The 22,384-nt window shown below is 34.1% G+C and overlaps 1 protein-coding gene across 4 annotated transcripts in view; it reads left to right on the forward strand.

The window, feature by feature from the left end:
- The window catches only part of Atp7a (ATPase copper transporting alpha), a 148,070-nt gene that overhangs the window by 109,511 nt on the left and 16,175 nt on the right, over positions 1-22,384 (forward strand). For all 4 annotated transcript variants that reach the window (XM_058584912.1, XM_046462140.2, XM_058584911.1 and 1 more), the window contains 12 exons: positions 2,482-2,685; positions 5,769-5,932; positions 7,154-7,315; positions 8,906-8,982; positions 9,187-9,412; positions 10,626-10,859; positions 12,601-12,692; positions 14,470-14,597; positions 15,638-15,792; positions 16,024-16,158; positions 19,740-19,934; positions 21,493-21,675. In XM_058584912.1, the coding sequence (XP_058440895.1) occupies positions 2,482-2,685; positions 5,769-5,932; positions 7,154-7,315; positions 8,906-8,982; positions 9,187-9,412; positions 10,626-10,859; positions 12,601-12,692; positions 14,470-14,597; positions 15,638-15,792; positions 16,024-16,158; positions 19,740-19,934; positions 21,493-21,675 (1,955 nt within the window). The remainder of the gene's footprint in view (positions 1-2,481; positions 2,686-5,768; positions 5,933-7,153; positions 7,316-8,905; positions 8,983-9,186; positions 9,413-10,625; positions 10,860-12,600; positions 12,693-14,469; positions 14,598-15,637; positions 15,793-16,023; positions 16,159-19,739; positions 19,935-21,492; positions 21,676-22,384) is intronic.

Raw genomic sequence — 22,384 nt, forward strand, 5'->3', positions numbered from 1 at the left:
GGATATAGCTCAGTTGGGAGAGTGATTCGCTAGTATGCACAAAAGCCCTGGGTTCAATCTCCACCACCACCCAAAAAAGACAGACATACATCAACCATTTGTTAATTGTGACCTTTTAGTACTTCACTGTCTTTGTGAAAGGTAGAAGCTTTTGTTATTTGATTGCCACACTCACAGGGCTAAAGGTCACAATTTTATGACTCTTTATTTAGAAGTCATGCCTCAGTAACTGAAGGGTCCACTTCTGTGACTTTAATACTGTACTTCCAGAGTGTGAAAATTGCAGATGGTATTCAAGGTTACCTCTGGTACCAAAAATAGCTAAATGGCTCTGAAACAAGACTTACAGTGATGGGCACGACAAACCGTTTTTTCTCATTGTCTAAGTTCATGATTAAGATTCAGTAGTAATTATGAGAGAATGAAGGAAGTTTCTGGCTATATTAGAATAATGGATTTATTAAAAGCCCAAGTTATTACTTTTTGCTGAAGGAGCCTACTTTTTGAGTCCTTTAAGATAACAGTGAAGCTGGGTGAAGTTGCTCATGTCTATAGTCCTAGCTACACTGGAGGCTGACACAGAAAGATGGCAAGTTGGAGGCCAGCCTGTTTCAATTTTTTTTAAAGGGCTGGGGATCTGTCTCAGTTGTACTTTCTTAGCATGGATAAGGCCCTGGTTTCAATCCTGAGTAGTGTAAACAAACAAAACAAAACAAAAAGGGTGGTACTATTTGGTAAATTTTCTCCTTCAGTATTCTAAATAACATTGTTATAATATGAATGAATAGTTTTCCAAAGTGATTCACTTAAGATTAGATATTGGGGCTGGGGTCGTGGCTCAGTGGTAGAGCACTCGCCTAGCATGTTGGAGGCGCTAGGTTCGATCCTCAGCACCACATTAAAAAAATAAAATAAAGGTATTGTATCCAATTATAACTAAAGTGTGTGTGTGTGTGTGTGTAAAAAGATCAGATATTGACAAATTTAGGAATGGGGAGAATATGGTCCTTTACTATTGAAACTGTCTTTTGCTGTACCCATATTGGGCCGCATGGCCATCAGCTGGGAGATTGGTGGAAATGCAGAATCCCAGGTCCCAACTACAGTGTACAAAACCAGAATCTGCATTTTTTATTTGATGTTTTTAGATATTTGTGACAATAGAGTGTATTTTGACATATTATACATACATGGATTATACCCCGTAACTTTATTTATTTATTTTTATGTGGTGCTGAGTATTGAACCCAGGGCCTTGCACATGCTGGGCGAGCGCTCTACTGCTAGCCACTACCCCAGCCCCTTATATGAGAAATCTGCATCTTTATTCTTTAGGGAAATGATCAGGTTTTTGTTAAAGTTTCTTCCAAAGATGCTCTTCTTCAACATCCTGGAAACTGTGCAAGCAAGGGTTCTTTTGTGCACTAGCCCAAATAGAATTGCATCGGTTTTTTTGGTCCAAGTGGGAGAAAGAACAAGTTAGATAGGTCAGTAGAAATTTCCATATCACCTCTTCATGAACAGGAGAGGAAAAATTTTGGCATTTTTATAGGTGCAGAAATGTATTAGAATGATCTTTCCCTTTTTGGGAAGCGATTAATACCTCAATGGCTAAACTAGGACATATTTTCTGAGACTATAGGGGAGCTTCTGGGATGACAATTGTTCCATGGTTTATAAATATTCTATATAGAGATTCTCTGAATATTCCTTTATGCAAAATAAAGACTACTTCTTATTCCTTGCCTCTTATACTGTCCACAAAGACATTTTAAATGTGTGCTAAAAATTCAAACTATAAGTAGCATCAGTAGAGGGAATTTGTTCTTCTCTCATTCTATCCCTGCCTTAACCCCACTCCAGAAGTAGTCACTGTTAAATTTGTTATATAGCTTTCCATGCTTTCTTATGCATATGCTCGCAACATTTTAGATGAAATCGTATTGCAATGCTGTTTTATAAACTGCTTTTTGTTCCACTTAATAGTCTTCCCTTATCCAGGGTTTCACTTTTCATGTTTTCACTTACCTGGATTCAGTCACAGTCTGAAAATACTGTTTTGTTGTTGTCGTTTTGTGATAGGGATTAAACCCAGGGGCACTCTACCACTGAGTTACATTTCCCAGCCCTTTATATTTTTTGAAACAGGATTTTGCTAAGGTGCCCATTCCTGCCTCAAATTTACAATCTCCTGCCTCAGTTTCTCAAATTGCTGGAATTACAGGAATGTGCCACCATACCTGGCTGAAAGACAGACTGTATTTGCATAGCTTTCAGTACAGTATATTGGGCACTGTCGAAACTGGAAGTTAATGGTGGGAAAGTGTAAAGACTACATATTTGCTGAGGACTTGTAGGACCTTTTTGGTTTTAAATAAATGGATTGGCAGTGCTTGGGGATGTGGATTGTAATATGTGACAAGGTGGCAGTTGGAGAATAATCAATATCACAAATTAAAAGAATCTTTCCCTTTCTTCTAGATACAAATGAACCATTAGTAGTGATAGCTCAGCCCTCATCAGAAATTCCACCTTTGTCATCAACTATTGAATTAAATAAGACAATGACACTAGTTCATAATAAGGAGGAGGCGAAGACTTCATCTAAGTGTTACATACAGGTTACTGGCATGACTTGTGCTTCTTGTGTAGCAAACATTGAAAGGAATTTAAGGCGTGAAGAAGGTAAGGCACTTAAAGCTTGATATTTTGTATACTAATTTTAGAATTCTTTTCCTTTTGTTCTCTTATGTGTTTTGTAACCACATTTATGATTCTTCATAAAGACTGTCAGTGATATGCTGAACCACCCTGATGTCCTAATAGCCAGTTTTTGTTAGTGTTATCTTGTTTACCTCATGGTTACATTTTAATGTCATTGACAATTACAGAAAAAATAGCAGAAGGAAATGTACAGGATTACTCTTCTTTATGAATCATGGCTACAATGGATTTTAAGAAACAAATTTTCTGTTAAAGCTATGGTTAAAACTGAAAATTAGAATCCATCAGGGTTTCAGTGTTACCATACATGGATCAAGGAGTCGATCAAAAACAATATATTTTTTAATTATATTTGTTCTCTTCTAACAGTTTGATATCTGATCTTTGCTTATGGTAAAACTGTCCAAAAATTGCTTAATATTGTATCCAGATTTTAAGTTATAAATTTTAGAACATCTATACCACAATTTTTTTATTCAATCATGCTCAGATGTTTTAGCTTATTATATACATTCATACTTATAGACTTTCAGGATAACAGTATTCTTCTTAACCATTCAGATGTTACAGTTATTATATATTGATTATGTATTATGTTTAATGAGATCTGTCTTAGTTTTGGTACTTAGGTTGTCCTAACCTACTAAATATCTCAGTCATACATTCACAAGGGTTGGATAAGGAAATAAGGATGAGTGTAAACTTACCCTCATCATTGGGTAAATAACTCCAAGTGTATGTAATAATCACAACATCTATGTATTAAGGTGAAAACATTATTTCAACAAAATATATGATATACAGAGCCATCTTCAGTTTAATACTGTTTTATCTGCATTCTGTTATGTCTGCATCCTTCATTACAGCCCCCCCCCATGATTTTAAACTGGAATGTGGTAAACGCTTAAGTTATTTTGATTATTTAAAAAAAGAGGGAGGTTGCCAAGCAAATGAACAAAAAGAAGCTAGCAAGGTTCCTGTTTAGTTAGAGAACTGAATATTTTGGGGCAATTCAGAAATTGGCTTTTTATGAAACAAGCAATACCTGTACCAGTTACAAAACTTTTTAAATTCATTCAGTACTTTCTTCTATTTACTATATACTGTACCCTTTATCACCTCTTAGCCCAATTAGGTATATTGCTAACCTTGCTTGGGTCACTATATTCACTTTTCTTGAACTAAGTAGCATTAGCATTTACTCAATTAAGTGTGCATTATATTTCTAAAAATGAATAGAGTCAGTGAAAATAAAATTCAGTTGTAGAGCAGGTGCTTTTTTAAAAAAAATTCATTCTGAGTTTAATTCCCACTACTAAAAAGAAGAAAAAAAAAGAATCGAAAGAGTTCCAATTATAGTTAGAGGAATTTTTAAAAATTAATTTATATAAGTGATTGAGTTTTTATATTTTTTAATTTATATTTTTAAATTTTTTTGTAGTTGTAGATGGACAGAATGTCTTTATTTTGTCTATTTTTATGTGGTTCTGAGGCTCAAACCCAGTGCCTCACACATGCTAGATGAACGCTCTGCCATTGAGCTACAACTCCAGCCCCTGAACATAAGTTTCAACATTTTTGAAATCTGAAAAATCGTATTTCCTTTCTGTTTCTGCTTAGCTATAGATTACAATCAACTGAAGCAAAAAGATTTTTTCCCTCTTTCTGTATACCCTTCTCTTCCTATTGATACTCTTCTTGTAAACTGATCATCTCAATTATTTGGTACCCATAAAGCCCAAAATGCATAGAGTTTGTATATTAGGTACTTTTAAACTTGAAACTATTATTAAATTAATATTCAGAATTTTTTTTCCTTCCTGTCAAACTGCAGAGCTAACCTATGGACTATTAGCTCTATTTCCTGTCAGATAGCCACCAAGTACCACAGATTCCTAGAAAGGGCTGCTATTCTGCTGTGTGGAGTTAATTATCTTCTTGCAGTGACAGCAGTAGCTAGCCTACATAAGTGAAATGGATTTTAACAAAAGTTTGTACCAACAAACAGCAATCATGTTGTTTGCTTTGTTAGCAAGTTGTATGACACTTTTTTTCCCAAGGAATAAGAGCCTTTTAGCTTAGTGTGTGCTAGACAATGAAACTGAAGAATTTTAAGAAATGATTATTATTTAATAATATTACAATATGTACATTGGTATATTCTTGGATTCTTTGCTACAATTGTGATGATTGTCTAAGTTCCTTTCTCCAGAACTCTATCTTATTAGCTTCTAAAAATGCTTATGTTTACAAGTATAGTCAATTTACCGATTACAATCCATAGGGCTTACTTGGATCCCAATTCAAGCAAAAAACTGTTAAACTAATGAACAGTTATAATACAATTTGTAGAAATGTGAATACTTCCTGAGTATTTGATGATAATGAAGAATTATTTTAGGTGCAAAATGGTATTATGGTTATTCATTTATATTTTGCGTTGCTGGGGCTCTGTGCAAGATAAGCAAGCATTCTACAACTGAGATACACCCCAACCCTATTTTGATTATCTTTGGGGTCTTTGAGAAATACATATTTAAATATTTACACATGAAATGATATAACATCTGGGATTTTCTTCAACATAATCCAGGTAGAGGGCGAGGAATACCATGAGTAGTAATATAGATAAATAAAAGCTGGGTGTGGTGGCACATACCTGTAGTCCTAGCTACTTCCCAAGGATCACTTGTGCCCAAGCGTTAGAGGCTAGTCTGGGCAACATAGTGAGATCCTGTCTCTTAAAAGAAAAAGAAAATTGGCCAAGTAGTATTGATAATTGTAGAATCTGGGTGATGTTTGCATTAAGTTATTTATGTTTTTCCTCTCTTACGTGTATATAACTGAAACTTTCCATAAAAGGTTTATGAAGGACAAAGAGTTTTATTTGGTTTGGGTTCAAGACTTGTATAAAGTTAAGTAATTAATTTTACTTTGATCCTTTACAGTTAAATGAAAAAATACAAAAATATAATTATAACATTACTCCTTTTTTAGAAGGACTATTATTTCTATTGTTTTATTATCTCTATGAATGTTCCTAGGAATATATTCTGTACTTGTTGCCCTGATGGCTGGCAAGGCAGAAGTAAGATATAATCCTACTGTTATACAACCACCATTGATAGCAGAATTTATCCGAGACCTTGGATTTGGTGCCACTTTGATAGAAAATGCTGATGAAGGGGATGGTGTTTTGGAACTTGTTGTAAGTAAGACTTTTTGTATGGTTAATAAAATTTCCAGGGAAACTTGGTGAGGGTTCATAGAAGAGTTCTGAAGATAAAGGCTGGGAAAATAAGATATATAATGAAATAAAGGAAGGATAAAATATGAGTTTGTGGTGCTCTTCAAGCATAGAATATAATTGTATGTTCATTAAGAATTAGGTTTGAATGAGTAAATGAAAATCAACTTTTTAATGTAGCATGATTTCTATCTAGTAAAGAATGAATTCCAGATACACTAAAGATTTAAATTTTATAAATGAATTTATAGAACAGATGTAGGGCATACTGGTTTCAAATGATCATTTTCCAAAAAAGATCATTTTCTCCAACCTGGAAAATCAGCTGCTAGGGTTCTTTCCTATAGAAATATGAGCATATATAAGGTTATATTTGTTATAAAACTTTAAGAACAAAAATTTAGATCCAACCTAAATGTCTTTTAATAAGAAATGGCTATATAAATTAAATGTAGACATGTTATGGAACAAAATACAAAATATTTAAATATTAAAAAACAAAATATTTAAAAGAATAACAATACAGCAAGGCACAGTGGCACATGCCTGTAATCCCTCTAAGTTGCTCAGGCTGGCCTCAAACTTGCTATCTTCCTACCTTAGCCTTCCAGGTTGCCAGTGTTAAAGGTGTGCACCTGTGATAGGCCTGGCCTATTGTTTTTCTTTGAGGAAAAGATTTGCTGAGGTCCTCACATAGTCATTCTGAAAATCCTGCCCATTCAATTTAAATTTTAATACACAACTAAACAATAACCCCACTTAAGATGTAGAGAAAACCATATCTTTATAGACACAAAGTTGAAACTTTTCAGTCACCTATTAACTTTCACTGAAAGTAATATTAAAGGCTATATACTTTAGCAGGATGCAAAAAAATCTAGAGAGAAGCAAGGCATTTAGATATGAGAAACAATGAGAGATACCAAATCCTCTATTACTTTAGTAGTAGGGACAGGAAGAGATAGATTTTTAATGAAATGCTCTTCTATCTAACCTATAGTAGTTAGGACTATATATCTTTGTTTCATGTAATATAAAAATGATATTCTAATGATAATATCTGAAGCATACTAATAGGACAGATGAGATTTTTCATAAGAGTCCTTTTAGTTAAAAGTACTAACTCATATTTAATGGAAGAAAAAGAATATTTCTGAATAACAAAGGCTTTTTCTTCAACAGGTAAGAGGAATGACATGTGCCTCTTGTGTACATAAAATAGAGTCTACTCTCACAAAACACAGAGGGGTCTTCTACTGCTCTGTGGCCCTGGCAACAAACAAAGCACATATTAAATATGATCCAGAAATTATTGGTCCCAGAGATATTATCCATACAATTGAAGTAAGTACCAAGGCTTTGCACTTCTGTATTCTTACCTACTTAACCAACACCTCAGTATATCACATCTGTTTGCTTCAGATAGAGACATTGAAAAAAAATCTGACCCCTTTGAATATTCCAGATAAGATCTATCTCAAAATCTAATGCAAATGTTTCTGATTTTTTTCCCTTGGTCTTTGTTAGGAAAATTTAAGCAAAGGTACATTTAAATCACTATTAATTACAAACAGACTTAAGTTAGAACTACAACTCACTTAAAATATTTAGAAAATGGAAGTGAAGACTTTTTATGTGTGTGCTGCTGGGGATCAAACTTAGGGCTTCACACATGTTAGGCATAAGCTATACCATAAGCTATACTCTAAGTATACCATAAGCTATAGAAAATGGAAATAAATCAGATTTGTTATGAGTAAGATTTTTGTTAATCACTAAGCAGATGAAGCATCACGTTAGATACATTGTTAGGTCAAAGCAAAAACTCTGTTTTTAAGTTAAAGTAAAAGAATTAAAAAGACAAGCCCTTTTCTTTGCACCATATTTATCCTGTGTTCTTTAGCAAATTTTAAGCAATAATACATGGAAAGTCCTTTAAAAATTTCAATGTGCTGTAAAATTGATCTTCCAATAATCTAAAGTATATTAATAATTCAGAGAAGATCCAATTAGTAAAGGTAACAATACCATTAACATCTTAGTGAAGCTAGAATTATTGAGTACCTATGACACAAAGGTATCATATTGACATGAAGGTACTCAATAATGCAAGATTGCAAAGCTTCAATTCCTAATTCCCACAGCAGCATAGCCATCTTAATTTTGGAGGTGAGGATACTCAGGTTATGAGAAGTTACTTGTCCATAACTGGTAAGTATAACTGGGATTTGAACCTAATCACTCTGACTCTCTTCTCTGTACTACACTACCAAGATGTAAGATGGCAACAGTTTTCCTAGCAGTTAAAAATATAGTGTATGTTAGTATCTAAACTCATGTGAGTCTCACTTAGGTGTAATTTCCTTTTTATACTTTGTTTTATTGGGGAAAATGATTTTCATTTAAGTTCTATTTCTGATGGAATCAGAATCAAGACTAGCATACATGAGGTCTTGAATAATGTATTTAGTATGGTGCTAGCTTTTGTGAACTATTTTTTTTAAAATTTTTTTGTTAGTTGTAATTGGACACAATACCTTAATTTTATTTATTTATTTTTATGTGGTGCTGAGGATTGAACCCAGCGACTCCCACGTGCGAGAGGAGCACGCTATTGCCAAGCCACAACCCCAGCCCTTTTGTGAACTATTAATGAGAACCTCTACTGAGGACAACTGCAGTTGAGTTAAATTGTTAGTTTGAGAGCAGAAAGATAGACATTAACTAAAATTAAGGAAATATTAACTTATTTGATGAAATATTAGAAACAAAGGTAATCAACATCAGGAAGCACATAATCTACATATTTCACAGAGGGACTTACACTCAGTAATTGAACTGAATTGCTCTAAATGACAATATCATGGCTTAGAATTTCTCTATATAATATTTATATGTTGAGTGAAATAATTGTTTTCTCATGAATTTCCTTAGAGCTTAGGTTTTGAAGCTTCTTTGGTCAAGAAGGATCGGTCAGCAAGTCACCTAGACCATAAACGAGAAATAAGACAGTAAGTACTTTTTTGGGATGTCAGTAAAAAAACCAGATTTTGACTCCTTATTGCAAATTTAACTTCCTGATAGCATATGAGTTTTTATATCATCCTTATACTGGGTAGAAAGGTTACAATCTGAATTTCTTTATAGTACACAGCATCTTTAACCATTAGCTACTTAATAAATTATGTTTCTTTTCTTACTTTTTTCCATGTAAGATGGAGACGGTCCTTCCTTGTGAGCCTATTTTTCTGTATTCCTGTAATGGGGCTGATGATATATATGATGGTTATAGACCACCACCTTACAACTCTTCACCATAATCAGAACATTAGTAATGAGGAAATGATCAACATTCATTCTTCTATGTTCCTGGAGCGCCAGATCCTGCCAGGATTGTCCATTATGAATTTGCTGTCCTTTTTATTATGTGTACCTGTACAGGCAAGTGAAATGTAGCATGCATATTTGGTAGTAATGAAAAAATATCCAAAATGTGGCCAGGGAAGTTATTTCTGATTGCAAAACAGGTATTAGTGAGAAATCTGATTATTTTATGTTGGATGTTTTACAAAACTAATATTAAACTGAATAGTTAGTTGAAGTACATAAAAGATGTCATTTTATTCCTAAGAATGTTGTTAATGACAAAGCAGAGAACAAGAATTCAAATTTTTGGATTTGATATTCATATCTATTTCTGAATATAGCTTTATATTTATTATTTTTCCCTGGCACTTCGGTTTCTTACTTTCTATATGTTTTTAACCCTTGTTTTGAGATAAAATTTTTATATATATATTTATTTTTTAGTTGGACACAATACCTTTATTTTATTTATTTATTTTTACGTGGTGCTGAGGATCAAACCCAGGGCCTTGCACGTGCTAGGCAATCACTTTACCACTGAGCCACAACCCCAGCCCTTGAGATGAACTTTGTGGAATAGAACACTTCCATTTAATAAATTTCTTCCTTTATTTGATCCTTATAAAAGGTAATAATGATTTTAAAAACATCTTAGTATGTTTCTCATACTAATGAAAATGAGCTTTCCAGTTATGTTTACCAACAAATGCAGCCAATAGATCCAATAGCTTGTAAAATACCACTTAGGATGACTAATGGTGCTAGGTGAAGGGGTTGAGTTTTATGAATCTGATATAACTTTACTGTGTACATATATAAATACACCACAGTGAATCTCAACATACATAAGACTGGGATCCTAATTAGAATAAGATATAGTCCGTGCTCATATAAATGTATCAAATAGATTCTACTGTTATTATAACTTTTAACATGTATAACAAAAACATTTTTAAATCCTGACCAAAATGTAAATTTTTGTCCTTGTTGTTGTGTTTTGTTAATATCAAAAAGAAAAATCCAAGAACTAGCTATCTTTCCTTATAATGTGAAATATCCATTGGATCACAAAAGACAGCCCTCAAGGACTGGTACAGCAATTTGAATCTCTCCTTCTACATCCACATCTGCTAAAATATAAACTTACCTCAGCTTAAAATCTCCCCTTATATTTGTGTATCAGTTAAAATCCAGAGGAATTGTAGATATTGATACTTTAAGTTGTTGAAGTGTACATGTGGATTTTGGCATTTTTAAATACTGAATGATTATCATTTCTATATTACAGTTTTTTGGAGGCTGGTACTTCTACATTCAAGCTTACAAAGCATTGAAGCATAAGACAGCAAATATGGATGTACTGATTGTGCTGGCAACCACCATTGCATTTGCCTACTCTTTGGTTATTCTTCTGGTTGCAATGTATGAGAGAGCCAAAGTGAACCCTATTACTTTCTTTGACACACCTCCCATGTTGTTTGTGTTTATTGCACTAGGCCGATGGCTGGAACATATAGCAAAGGTAAAGTAAGAAAGGTTGATGGTTATTAAAATCCTGGGTATCAGATAAATGACCACAATATTTTCTACATTGATTTATATAGTAAACCATTTACTGCAATAAGTAGGTTTTGGGAAAAATTGGTTTTTAAAATTTACTTTTATTGGTGCATTGTAATTATACATAATAATGGGATTTGTTGTTACATATTCATATATGCATATAATGTAATTTGGTCAGTTCCATTCCCCAGTACCTCCCCTTTGAACATTTTTTATTAGTGCATTTGAATGATTTCATTGTGACATATAAGTACATGCCAATAACATACTCTGATTTATCTACTTCCCCATTACCTTCCTTTAGCTTTCCCTCCCCTTCCCTGATTCCCTTTCATGAAAGAAGTATTTTTGTTTTGGTAATATTTAAGTTGAATAGTACTTTAATAGATTTAACAAATTTATAGAATAAAGTATGTACATGGTTATTTTAAGAGGGAGACATTTGAAAAACACTTATTTATATCACATTACTAATTAAAAGACTGATGTAACCACATGGTTTAAAATAATGATGGAAAAATTTCATCCATGGTCCATTTCTAATTCCTTTCTATTTAAGATTTGCAAACATAATGTATATTTAGCACTTTGTATCCTTAACACTATAAAGTTTTTTCCCAGTTTTTGCAGTCTAGAGAATTATTTCATATTTCTTTCTTTTTTTTAATGGGGCATACCAGGGGTTGAACTCGGGCACTCAACCACTGAGCCACATCCCCAGCCCTATTTTCTATTTCATTTAGAGACAGAGTCTCACTGAGTTGCTCAGCACCTCCCTTTTGCTGAGCTAGCTTTGAACTTGTGATCCTCCTGCCTCAGCCTACCAACTGCTGAGATTACAGGTGTGCATCATCGCACCTGGCAATTATTAATGTTTCTGAATAATAGCATATTAAGTCAGCATTCTTTAGTTTACTCTTCTGCTTTTGTTCACAATTAGGTTGTTTCCACCATTTTAAAAAAATTTTAGATAATTCTGCATTGAACATATTCATGTCTAATAGTTATTTCCTTTGAACTAGTATCTTTATTGAAATTATAAAGAATGTGATTACCAGGTTAAAGGGCATAAAACTTTTTCTCTGTTTCTTGCTATAAGTTGTAGCCAGAAGTGTTTTGCCATCAAGGGTATGTCAGTGAACTAGTGTACTACAACCTAATCAGCATTGCATTTTATCTAAATCTGTGCAAAGTTATTAGGCATTAAATGATATTAATGGGTTGCTTTAGCTTGTATTTTTTCCATTAGTAATAAACACTATTCCATGCAGTGGATATTTATATTTCTTTTTAAATGATTTGCCTATTATGTCCTTTTCCAATGTATTTATTGAATTCCTAATATTTTCTTTTTAATGTATACTTTTCATAAAATATATTTAATACTTTCAATATTTTGTATGCTTCATTTCTAAATATTTTTATTGTAGTTACAGATGGACAGAATGCCTTTATTTTATTTATTTATTTTTATGTGGTGCTGAGGATCAAACCCATTTTGCATGCTAGGCAAGTGCTCTGCCACTGAGCTACAGCCCCAGCCCTGCTTCATATTTTTGATATGAACTTTTATCTCGTTTGAACAAATTAATATTTCCAAAGCTGACTTTTTGGTAAATGTTAAAGTTATATCTTAATTTTAATTAAGATCTGAACATTCTATTTCTTAGCATTGCTAATGTATTTGTTTTAATTTATAGGGTAAAACATCAGAGGCTCTTGCAAAGCTGATTTCACTACAAGCTACAGAAGCAACTATTGTAACTCTTAACTCTGAAAATATCCTCCTGAGGTATTTATCTTCATTCTTTTCCTTTCTCTTTTTTTTAACTTCTTACAGAAATTTTCAAATATACCCGGCAGTAGAGAGAAAAGTTTCATAAGACCACATAATTCATCTCCCAGACTTAACAGTTTTCCATATTTTGCCACACTTTACTTCATCTAGTCATTTTATCTTTCTTTTTGTTGTTGTAGTAGAAGTTTAGGCCAGTCTGGGCAACCTAGTGAGACCGTCTCAAAAACAAACAAAAAAGACTGGAGATGTAACTCAGTGGTGGATTACCCCTGGGTTCAATCACCAGTACTTCCCAAAAAAAGCATATCCAAACCATATTGTTTTATTGCTAAAATTCTGTATAAATACTTCTAAAAAGGGGGACATATTCCATTTTACATCTATCAAAGTAAACAATGATTCCTTAATGTCTTCTTTTTTTGAACCCAGGGGTGCTTTACCACTGAGCCATATCCCCAATGCTTTTTATTTGTTTTTATTTTGAGATAGAGTCTCATTAAATTGCTGAGACTGGCCTTGAATTTGCAATTCTCCTCCTGCCTCAGCCTCTTAAGTCACTGGGATTGCAGGTGTGCACCATCATGCCCAGCTACTTAATGTCTTCTAATAATCAATCTGTATTCACATTTCTCCTTTTGTCTCCAAAATGTCTTATGTATCTTTGTTTGAAATAGAATTCAAATAATATCACTGTATCATTTGCAGTTTTTAAAAATTAGTTGAGTTTTGCCAGGTGTGGTGGCATGTGCCTGTAATCCCAGTGGCTCAAAGCCAGTCTCAGCAACTTATTGAGGCCCCACACAACTCAGTGAGACCCTTCTCTAAATAGCTGGGGATGTGTCTCAGTGGTTAAGCCCCCACTGGGTTCAATCCCTGATACCAAAAAACATTATTTGAGTTTTTATTGACACACAATATTTGTAAATATTTGAGATGCAGTGTGATGTTTTGATTCATGTATACATTCCTATCATGTGTCTTATGATAATCTAGAATATCTTTTAATCTAGAATATCTCCTTCCTCTCTTTCTCCCCACCCCCAATATAATTGACTTGTTGAAGAAGCATCTATCAGTTGTTCTATATAATATTCCACTATCTAAATTTGTCTCTTAGCTTCCTTGTGATATCATTTAACTTGTTTATTTTTATTGTTTTGGTACTGGAGATTGAACCCAGGGGTGATTTACCACTGAGCTACATCTCTCACCTTTTTTATTTTGTGACAGGGTCTTACTGAGTTGCTTAGGGCTTTGCTAAGTTGCTGAGGCTAGCCTCAAATTTGTAATCCTCTTGCCTCAGAGTCCTGAGTCACTAGGATTACAGGTGTGTGCCTCCACACTTGGTTCATTTAACTTATTCTGTAACTCCTATGTTACTTATAAATTGGAAATTAGCTAAAGGCTTGATTAGATTCCATTACTTTGTATTTGTCAGTTTTATACTCGTAAAATTATTAGACAAATTTACACAATAAATTTTTCAGTTAAATAGAACCCATCACATTATTTTTAAATCTTTCACTTATTCATTAAATGACTATTCAACAAATATTTAGTAAATATTCATTAAATGACTATTCAACAAATATTTTGTGCTCACTAACAGTGAGCAAGACCAATGTGGTAGTTCCTGACTTAAATGTTGATCTTAGCTTCCGTTGGTAGTAATTATGGAGCCTGAAGCTTGACATGAGCTACAAAGCTTACATGGGTAGGTCAGGGTAAAAACTACATTGTTATGATACTTTTTATGTTAACTTACATTCAGTGAAGAACAAGTGGATGTGGAACTTGTACAACGTGGAGATATCATTAAAGTTGTTCCAGGAGGCAAATTTCCGGTGGATGGTCGAGTTATTGAAGGACATTCTATGGTAGATGAATCCCTCATCACAGGTAATGTGTTTTTTTAGAGGCTTGTGATATGAAAGTGAACTGAATCCAAAGTGTTAATGAATATAGGCACTAAAGATGAAGCACTTTTTGTAGAAACTGTACATGAGTGAATTATGAGCAAAGAGAATATGAATTACTTTTAAGATTGTGTTAAATGAGTTTCTTCAGATTTGCTTTGTGGTTTTAGTTATGCTATTGGAGACTCTTCATTGAAGATTATTAATTACCCGAATTCCTAACCAAAGGAAGTTGTCTTAGTCTCCTTTAGAGCCAGATAGGCTTTGGCAAATTTTTTTTCTGGGCAATTATCTGTTCTCGCCCAAAAGACTGGTCAAGTCTGATCTGGGTTAAAAATACAAGGTTTTTGTATCAGGGTCTGCTCTAAAAGAGTAGGCCTAGAGTATTTTTAGAGGTCTTAGATCATTAAGGCCAATTAGGGGCAGAATTAAAATAACTTCTTTCCTCCTCAACTCTCCAGATAGTCCCAGAAGGGGCTCAGTTTATGGACCATGGAGAAATAATTTAATGCTCTGTAGGGGTGCCATTTCCAATCTGGATGGGAAAAGTCTTAGTTCAGGAGGACTGTCTTATTCACTGTAGTACAAATTAGTGTCCCTGACCTTGGTCCATTTTCCCATGCCCTTTCATTCCAGTCATTTTTATTACAAAGAATAACTCCTGCCTACATTTCTAAGTGCTCCTTGAGAACAAGTTGAGAACCAGTGATCTAGGACTAGGGTGAAGCTCCAAAAGTATCTCTTAGCAAGAGCTAACATATTAGGGTTTTCAGTTTGAAGTATGTATCCCTGGGTTTGTCCTAGAACTGACATGAGGAAAAGGGGAGGGAAACTTTCACCTAGGCATTTGTCCAGTATATATTTCATAAAGGGAGAATCTTCTCTAGTTTCTTTTTAAAAAATTTGTTCTTTTTAGTTATACATGCCAGTAGTTTCCTTGTTTTTTGACAGTCAACAAATGGTGGTACGTTTGAAAGTGGTGATCATCTATGCTGCCTGAATCTGTCTTTACTATTCCTACAGGGGAGGCAATGCCTGTGGCTAAAAAACCTGGCAGCACAGTGATTGCTGGTTCCATTAACCAGAATGGGTCCATACTTATCCGAGCAACCCACGTTGGAGCAGACACAACCCTTTCTCAAATTGTCAAACTTGTGGAGGAGGCACAAACATCAAAGGTAGCTTAACCCCCCCAGTAGAAAAAGAAAAGTATTTTCCTTAAAGCCTTCTCCAAGTAAATCTTGTTCAAGATTTTATATTTTCTTTAATTATTTTTGTTGAATGGTTATGGAGTTTATTAAGATATTTCTATCTGTGCTAACTACTGAAAAAATTTTCTGTATTCAGTATCAGGAAAGGAGACTTTGAGATAAAATAATAATTATTATTGTTATGATTTTTAATTCTAGGCTCCTATCCAGCAGTTTGCAGACAAACTCAGTGGCTATTTTGTTCCTTTTATCGTATTTGTTTCCATTGCTACCCTCTTGGTATGGATTATAATTGGATTTCTGAATTTTGAAATTGTGGAAACCTACTTTCCTGTAAGTGACTTGGAACAACTCATTATGCAAAACCATTTGTGAGTCTTTTGCAGAAGTAATTATGTGGACATAACTTATAAAATTACCAGTATGGGCTGGGAGTATAGATCAGTGGTAGAATGCTTGCTTACCTGGCATGCATAAGGCCTGGCTCCAAAAAGAAAAAAAAATGGGTAAAGGGTATTGGCTGGGTATGGTGGCACATGCCTATAATCTCAGCAGCTTGGGAGGCTGAGGCAGGAGGATCATGAGTTCAAAGCTAGCCTTAGCAACAGTGAGGCACTAAGCAACTCAGTGAGACCCTTTTTCTAAATAAAATACAAAATAGGGCTGGGGATGTGGGTTGAATCTTGAATCCCGAGTTCCAAAAAAAAAAAAAAAATTACCACTACTATAGTATCTACTTCTCTCCAGGGAACATGTTTTAAGACCCTACTCAGTAGATGCCTGAAAGAGCACAGATAGTACCAAACACTATATATATAATTTTCATTCATATATATATATACACACACACACACACATATATATATGAATGAAAAAAAATATATATATGAATGAAAATTATATATATGTGTGTGTGAATATATATAATATACACACACAAATTTAATGCCTTTTTTATATTAACTAAGTACTTATCGTGTACTGTGACTATAACTTTGCAGTTTGATATGCAACTAATTTAGCCTGTATTATTTTTCTTCCTTCACAGTTTCACTAGTAGATGATTCATTTTTATAGTAGATCTTAGCAACCTGAGCATAATTTTTTTCTTTCCTTATTGTCAAGAACTTTCACCTTTTCACCTAAAGGAAGCACTTATGACATCTCTTTGTCATATTCAAATTGTCAACATCATATTGTTGAACTTTGGGGACATTATTAAATAAAAGAAGGACTACTTAGTCTGGGGTTGTGGCTCAAAGGTAGAGCACTCACCTAGCATGCATGAGATACTGGGTTTGATCCTCGGCACCACATAAATGTAAAATAAAGATATTGTGTCCACCTAAATCTAAAAAATAAATATTAAAAGAAGAAGGACTACTTGAACACAAATACTGCAATACCTCAACAGTTGTTCAGATAACTGAGAGAAAGCTATTAAGTGACTAATGGGTGAGTAGTATTTAGCATTGATATGCTGAGCAAAGGGATAATTCATATCCCAGTGGGACAGAATGAAATTTCATCAGGCTACTCAGAATGGCATGCAATTTAAAACTTACAAATTATTTATTCTATAATTTTCATATATATAATCTTTTTTTTCTTGTACTGGGGATGGGACCCAGGGGTTCTTAATTTGCTGAGGCTGGCTTTGAACTCGTAATCCTCCTGCCTCAGCCTCCCGAGCTTCTGGGATTATAGGCATGTGCCATCATGCCTGGTTCCACCTAATATTTTTGGATCACAGTTTTCTCAAACTGCTAATAACTCAAACCACAGATAAGTGGAAACTACTGTATCTTTAAGGGGATGGAGTGGGAGACTCATGAGAATAAACTTGCTTTTATGTAAACATAAAAGATTTCCTTTTGGAAAAAAATTTTCATTATGCTTTGTGATTTTTCCAAAAGGAAGTATTGAACTTTTGCATTTTATACTTAGTCTTGTTTCTGGCGTGATTTTGTTTTCACAAAAGACTATATAGATACATTAGAAAAACTTCAGATGATCTCTAAAGTTTGTTGTTGTAAAGTGATAAAGTAGACTTGCTCTGTGCCTCAAATTAGGTATATAAATTTAAATCACTTCTGTAATCTTCCATTTTCTTAGCTATACAATAGAGATAATAATACCTACATTGTAGAATTATAATTAGTATTAGTTAAAACATAACATGTGAAAACATACATATATGATATACATGAAAGCGTAACACTAGATATCTTTGAAAATCTTTTCCAATTTCATTTCTATATAGATCTATTGTTGGATGAATATTTAAGAACTTAGTTAAAAACCCTAACACTTTAAGAAAGATTTACTTTGTTTTATTTTCTTAAATGCCATGCTGTACACTGTTTTATACTTTTTGTCCCTTCAGTTAAAGAAAAAGTAGAAAGTAGGTGTGGGGGCACACACCTGAAATCCCAAGTAACTCAGGGGGCTGAGGCAGGAGGTTTATGAACTCAAGGCTAGCCTTAGCAACTTAGTGAGGCCCTGAGCAACTCAGATCCTGTCTCAAAATAAAAAAGGGCTAGGGCTCAGTGGTTAAGTGTCCCTGGTATAAAAAAAATAGCTGGACATGGTGGCACATGGCTGTAATCCCAGCAGCTTGGGAGGCTGAGGCAGGAGGATTGAGAATTCAAAGCCAGCCTCAGGAAAAGCAAGGCACTAAGCAACTCAGCGAGACCCTGTCTCTAAATAAAATCTAAAAAAGGGTTGGGGATGTGGCTCAGTGGCTGAGTGCCCCTGAGTTCATTCCCTGGTACCAAAACCAACCCAAAACAAAACAAAAAATAGAATTATAACAACTGTGTATCTATTTTATGTTTCAGTCATTAGTACATCATATGGGTACATCATTTATTGGTATAACATATGTGTACATAATATGAAAATATTTGTTTAAGCTATCCATCTTGGTTAAGTGCACAATTAACAGTAAGATTATTGGAAGGGGGCTAGGGTTGTGGCTCAGTGGTAGAGTGCTCACCTAGCACATGCAAGGCAATGGGTTCCATCCTCAGTACCACATAAAAATAAATAAATAAAATAAAGGTATTGTGTCCAACTACAACTAAAAAAATTTAAAAAAAGATTGTTGGAAAATATTTTAGAATGTGTGTTCTTCAGGAATTTTTCTCATGAATTCCGTGGGTCCTCAGAGATTTTGCCTAAAACTGCTAATCATATTTCCCCACATGAGCACTCGGTGTTACTAGGAGCTCAACTAGGGCATAAGCTCAGTTCACATTGTTACATCTGAAAGAATTTTGTTGAAATATGATTTAAATACCTTGACATGCCAGGTGAGTTTTTTTCATTGTCTTTAAAGAATAGTGTAAAAGGCAGATTTATGATCTTTTTTTGGTGTCTGTGTGGGTGTGTGGTGCTGGGAATTGAACCCAGGGCCTTGTGCATGTAAGGCAATCACTCTATCAGCTGAACTATATCCCCAGCCCCAGATTTATGATCTTAGCATGCAGAGGACTAGAATTCTATTTGTTCAGAATCACATTTATTGAGAATCATGCCCCATGTTTATAGCTATTCCTGAAAGTTCATAATATGAACACTCAGTCTTCATATGGGGAAGAAAAAAGAAAGAAGAAGAAGAAAAAAAAAGAAAAAAAAGTGGAGTTTTGTCTTCCTTTTATATTCACTCCATAGTTTGTAATGCTGGAGTAATAAAAAATGAAATCTTGAGTTTAGTACTTATTTATCAGTTATGTCACTATTATATTCATGAAAGAAAAAATTTCTTACTAGTAACCAAAACATATATGTTGGTATCTAGGTAGGATATGTAACTTTAACATTGTTGTCTTATTTAAACGGGCTAAGCTTTGTTTCTTTTCTTTTGAACAGCTTTAAATCAATTAACCAAAATTTATACCTTTCTTCTAAAGGGCTACAATAGAAGTATCTCCCGAACAGAAACGATAATACGCTTTGCTTTCCAAGCCTCTATCACAGTTTTGTGTATTGCATGTCCCTGTTCACTGGGACTGGCCACTCCAACTGCTGTGATGGTGGGTACAGGAGTAGGTGCTCAAAATGGTATACTTATCAAAGGTGGAGAGCCATTGGAGATGGCTCATAAGGTAAGGCAGTTCCCAGAACTACAAATTGCCCATCCAAACTTGAGAAGAGAGTCCTAAATTATTTCCACGTAGTTCATAAGCTGAGTTTTTTCTTGGACTGTTCTGATGATTGAGGTAGAAAAGTGTTTTGGTTCTGCTTCAGATTGGCTTTAGTTATCGAAGATCTCTAAAAATACTTCAGATTTATTTTCTTAGAGCAGACTGATGTGGGAAACCTGTAGCCTTATACCAGCTCAGTCTAGACAAGTCTTTAGGGCAGGAAGATGGAATAAGTATTTACTTGGGAAAATTTGCCAAAGATTAGCAGGCTTCTAATGCATTTGTGTGTGACCCCCTGTTTATGTTCTTCAGTATTAACTTGCATTTACAAGTTACATTAATCTGCCTTTACAAGTTACATTAATCTGCCTTTATAATGCACTTTCTTTGCCTTTGCTGCCACCAGCTGGCAGTTCTAAGGCATGACTTCAGAAATATAATTGTGTCCCTGATCTGTCTCATATTAGGATTTCATAATCTCAATTAAGGCTATTTGACTTCAATTAAAACCACATTTCATAAATAAATAAATAAATAAATAAACAAACACACACATTTCTACTAATATGAGGATATAAAGTATATACAGATGCATGCAATAAATATAGAAGAAATCTGGAACTGTATCTAGCCAGTGAATACAGGCCATTTTCACAGAAATGTTTTTATTTTGGTATAATTCCAAATTTAAAGTTGCAGGACTAGGATAGAGAACCATACAACCTTTGCTGCAGGTGATGGGCACCTTTCTGAGGAACAAAGACACTCCTTTATGTAACCACAGTACAATTATCAAAATCAAGAAATTAATATTGATATAATACTATTATCTACACCCATGTTCCAGTTTCCTCAATTGTCTCAATAATGCCCTTTATAGCTATATTTTCTCTTGTCCAGAATCATGCTTTGTATTTAATATTCATTTCTCTTTAATCTTTGTTCCTTGAGCTATTGTTTTTCAAGGTTCTTATCTTGCGTTTACAGTGAGGTGCGTGTGTTCTGGAATTCCAGATTCTTCCCTTTTCCATTGTGGGCTGAGTTTCCCACTTTGGTTCCCTGAGCTTTCTCTTCTCAGCCCAAGTCTCAAATCAAGCCAAAGCAACACAGCTAGTCTTTACTGGCACTCATCGCAGCGTAATTACTTAACTATTTTCTTATAATCATCTGTATATTGCCCAGATTTCCCCAACGGATCTATAATTCATTAGTATTGAAAGCCTTTGTGTTTTCCCTGGAGGCGCCAGAGGCCTCTTAATTACCTATTAACAGTCAACCCTTAACAATTAGCTCTGATTGTTTAATCATGTATTCTCAGACATTTAGCAGTATTAAACAGTTTTTCCTTTTCTTTCCTTTTTGTTTTCCCAAAGACCATGAAGTCAAATTAAGTCAAAAGTCAGTCTATACAAAACAAAATAGTAATCTGTTTGTCAAAGTAAGTATTTTCTCATTTCTGGAAAGGTGATGTTAAGGATTATCAAGTCATAGATGCATTGTATTTTTAATTTTCTTACAGGTAAAGGTAGTGGTATTCGATAAGACTGGAACCATTACCCATGGAACCCCAGTAGTGAACCAAGTAAAGGTTCTAGTGGAAAGTAATAGGATATCACGTAATAAGATCCTAGCCATTGTGGGGACTGCTGAAAGTAACAGTGAACACCCTATAGGAGCAGCTGTAACCAAATACTGCAAGCAGGTATGATTTTTTTCTCTTTTACAGTCACTCCTGCAGAAACTACACAAGCCAAATCTAGACTGGTGTTTGGCTATAGTTTAGCTATATAGTTGATAAGAGGCTAAAAGACTTGTATTTTTTTCATTTAACCATACATGTCTTATTTTCTTCACACAGGCACATATAAAGAAGAAAACAAAACTCAACTATAATCCTACCACATAGATAACCCCTGTTTACACTTAAAAATTAAAGTAGAAGAAATATATATTTATGATAGGAAAATTCAAATAGTTCAGTGAATTACATAATAAAAAGCGAAAACCCCATTTCCTTCCCCCTTCCATAATTTTTCTCTCCAAAATTTAACAGCTGTTAATCTCCTCCAGTCGTTTTTAATGACAACTTTATTAAGAGATAAATCATATAGTATAAAATTCATCTTTTTAAAGTACATGGTTAATAATTTTGGGTTTATTTACAAAGGTGTGCACCTGTTAACCATTTTTTTTTTTAAAAGAGATAGAGTCTCCCTGTGATTCCCAGACTGGTTCCTAATTCTTGGGCTCAAGTGCTCCTCCTGTCTCAGGCCCCTGAGTAGCTGAGTATATACATAGAGACCATTGCATTGGGCTCATTAACCATTTTTAGTGCATAAACAAACCTATTTATATTTATCATTTTTCAAAACTTTACATACAAAGGCCATACAATGACCAGTCTTTGATAC

Source organism: Marmota monax, unplaced genomic scaffold (genome assembly GCF_021218885.2).
Source record: "Marmota monax isolate L192 unplaced genomic scaffold, Marmota_monax_Labrador192_F-V1.1 WCK01_AAM20220418_F8-fsc00192, whole genome shotgun sequence".
Classification (NCBI taxonomy): domain Eukaryota; kingdom Metazoa; phylum Chordata; class Mammalia; order Rodentia; family Sciuridae; genus Marmota; species Marmota monax.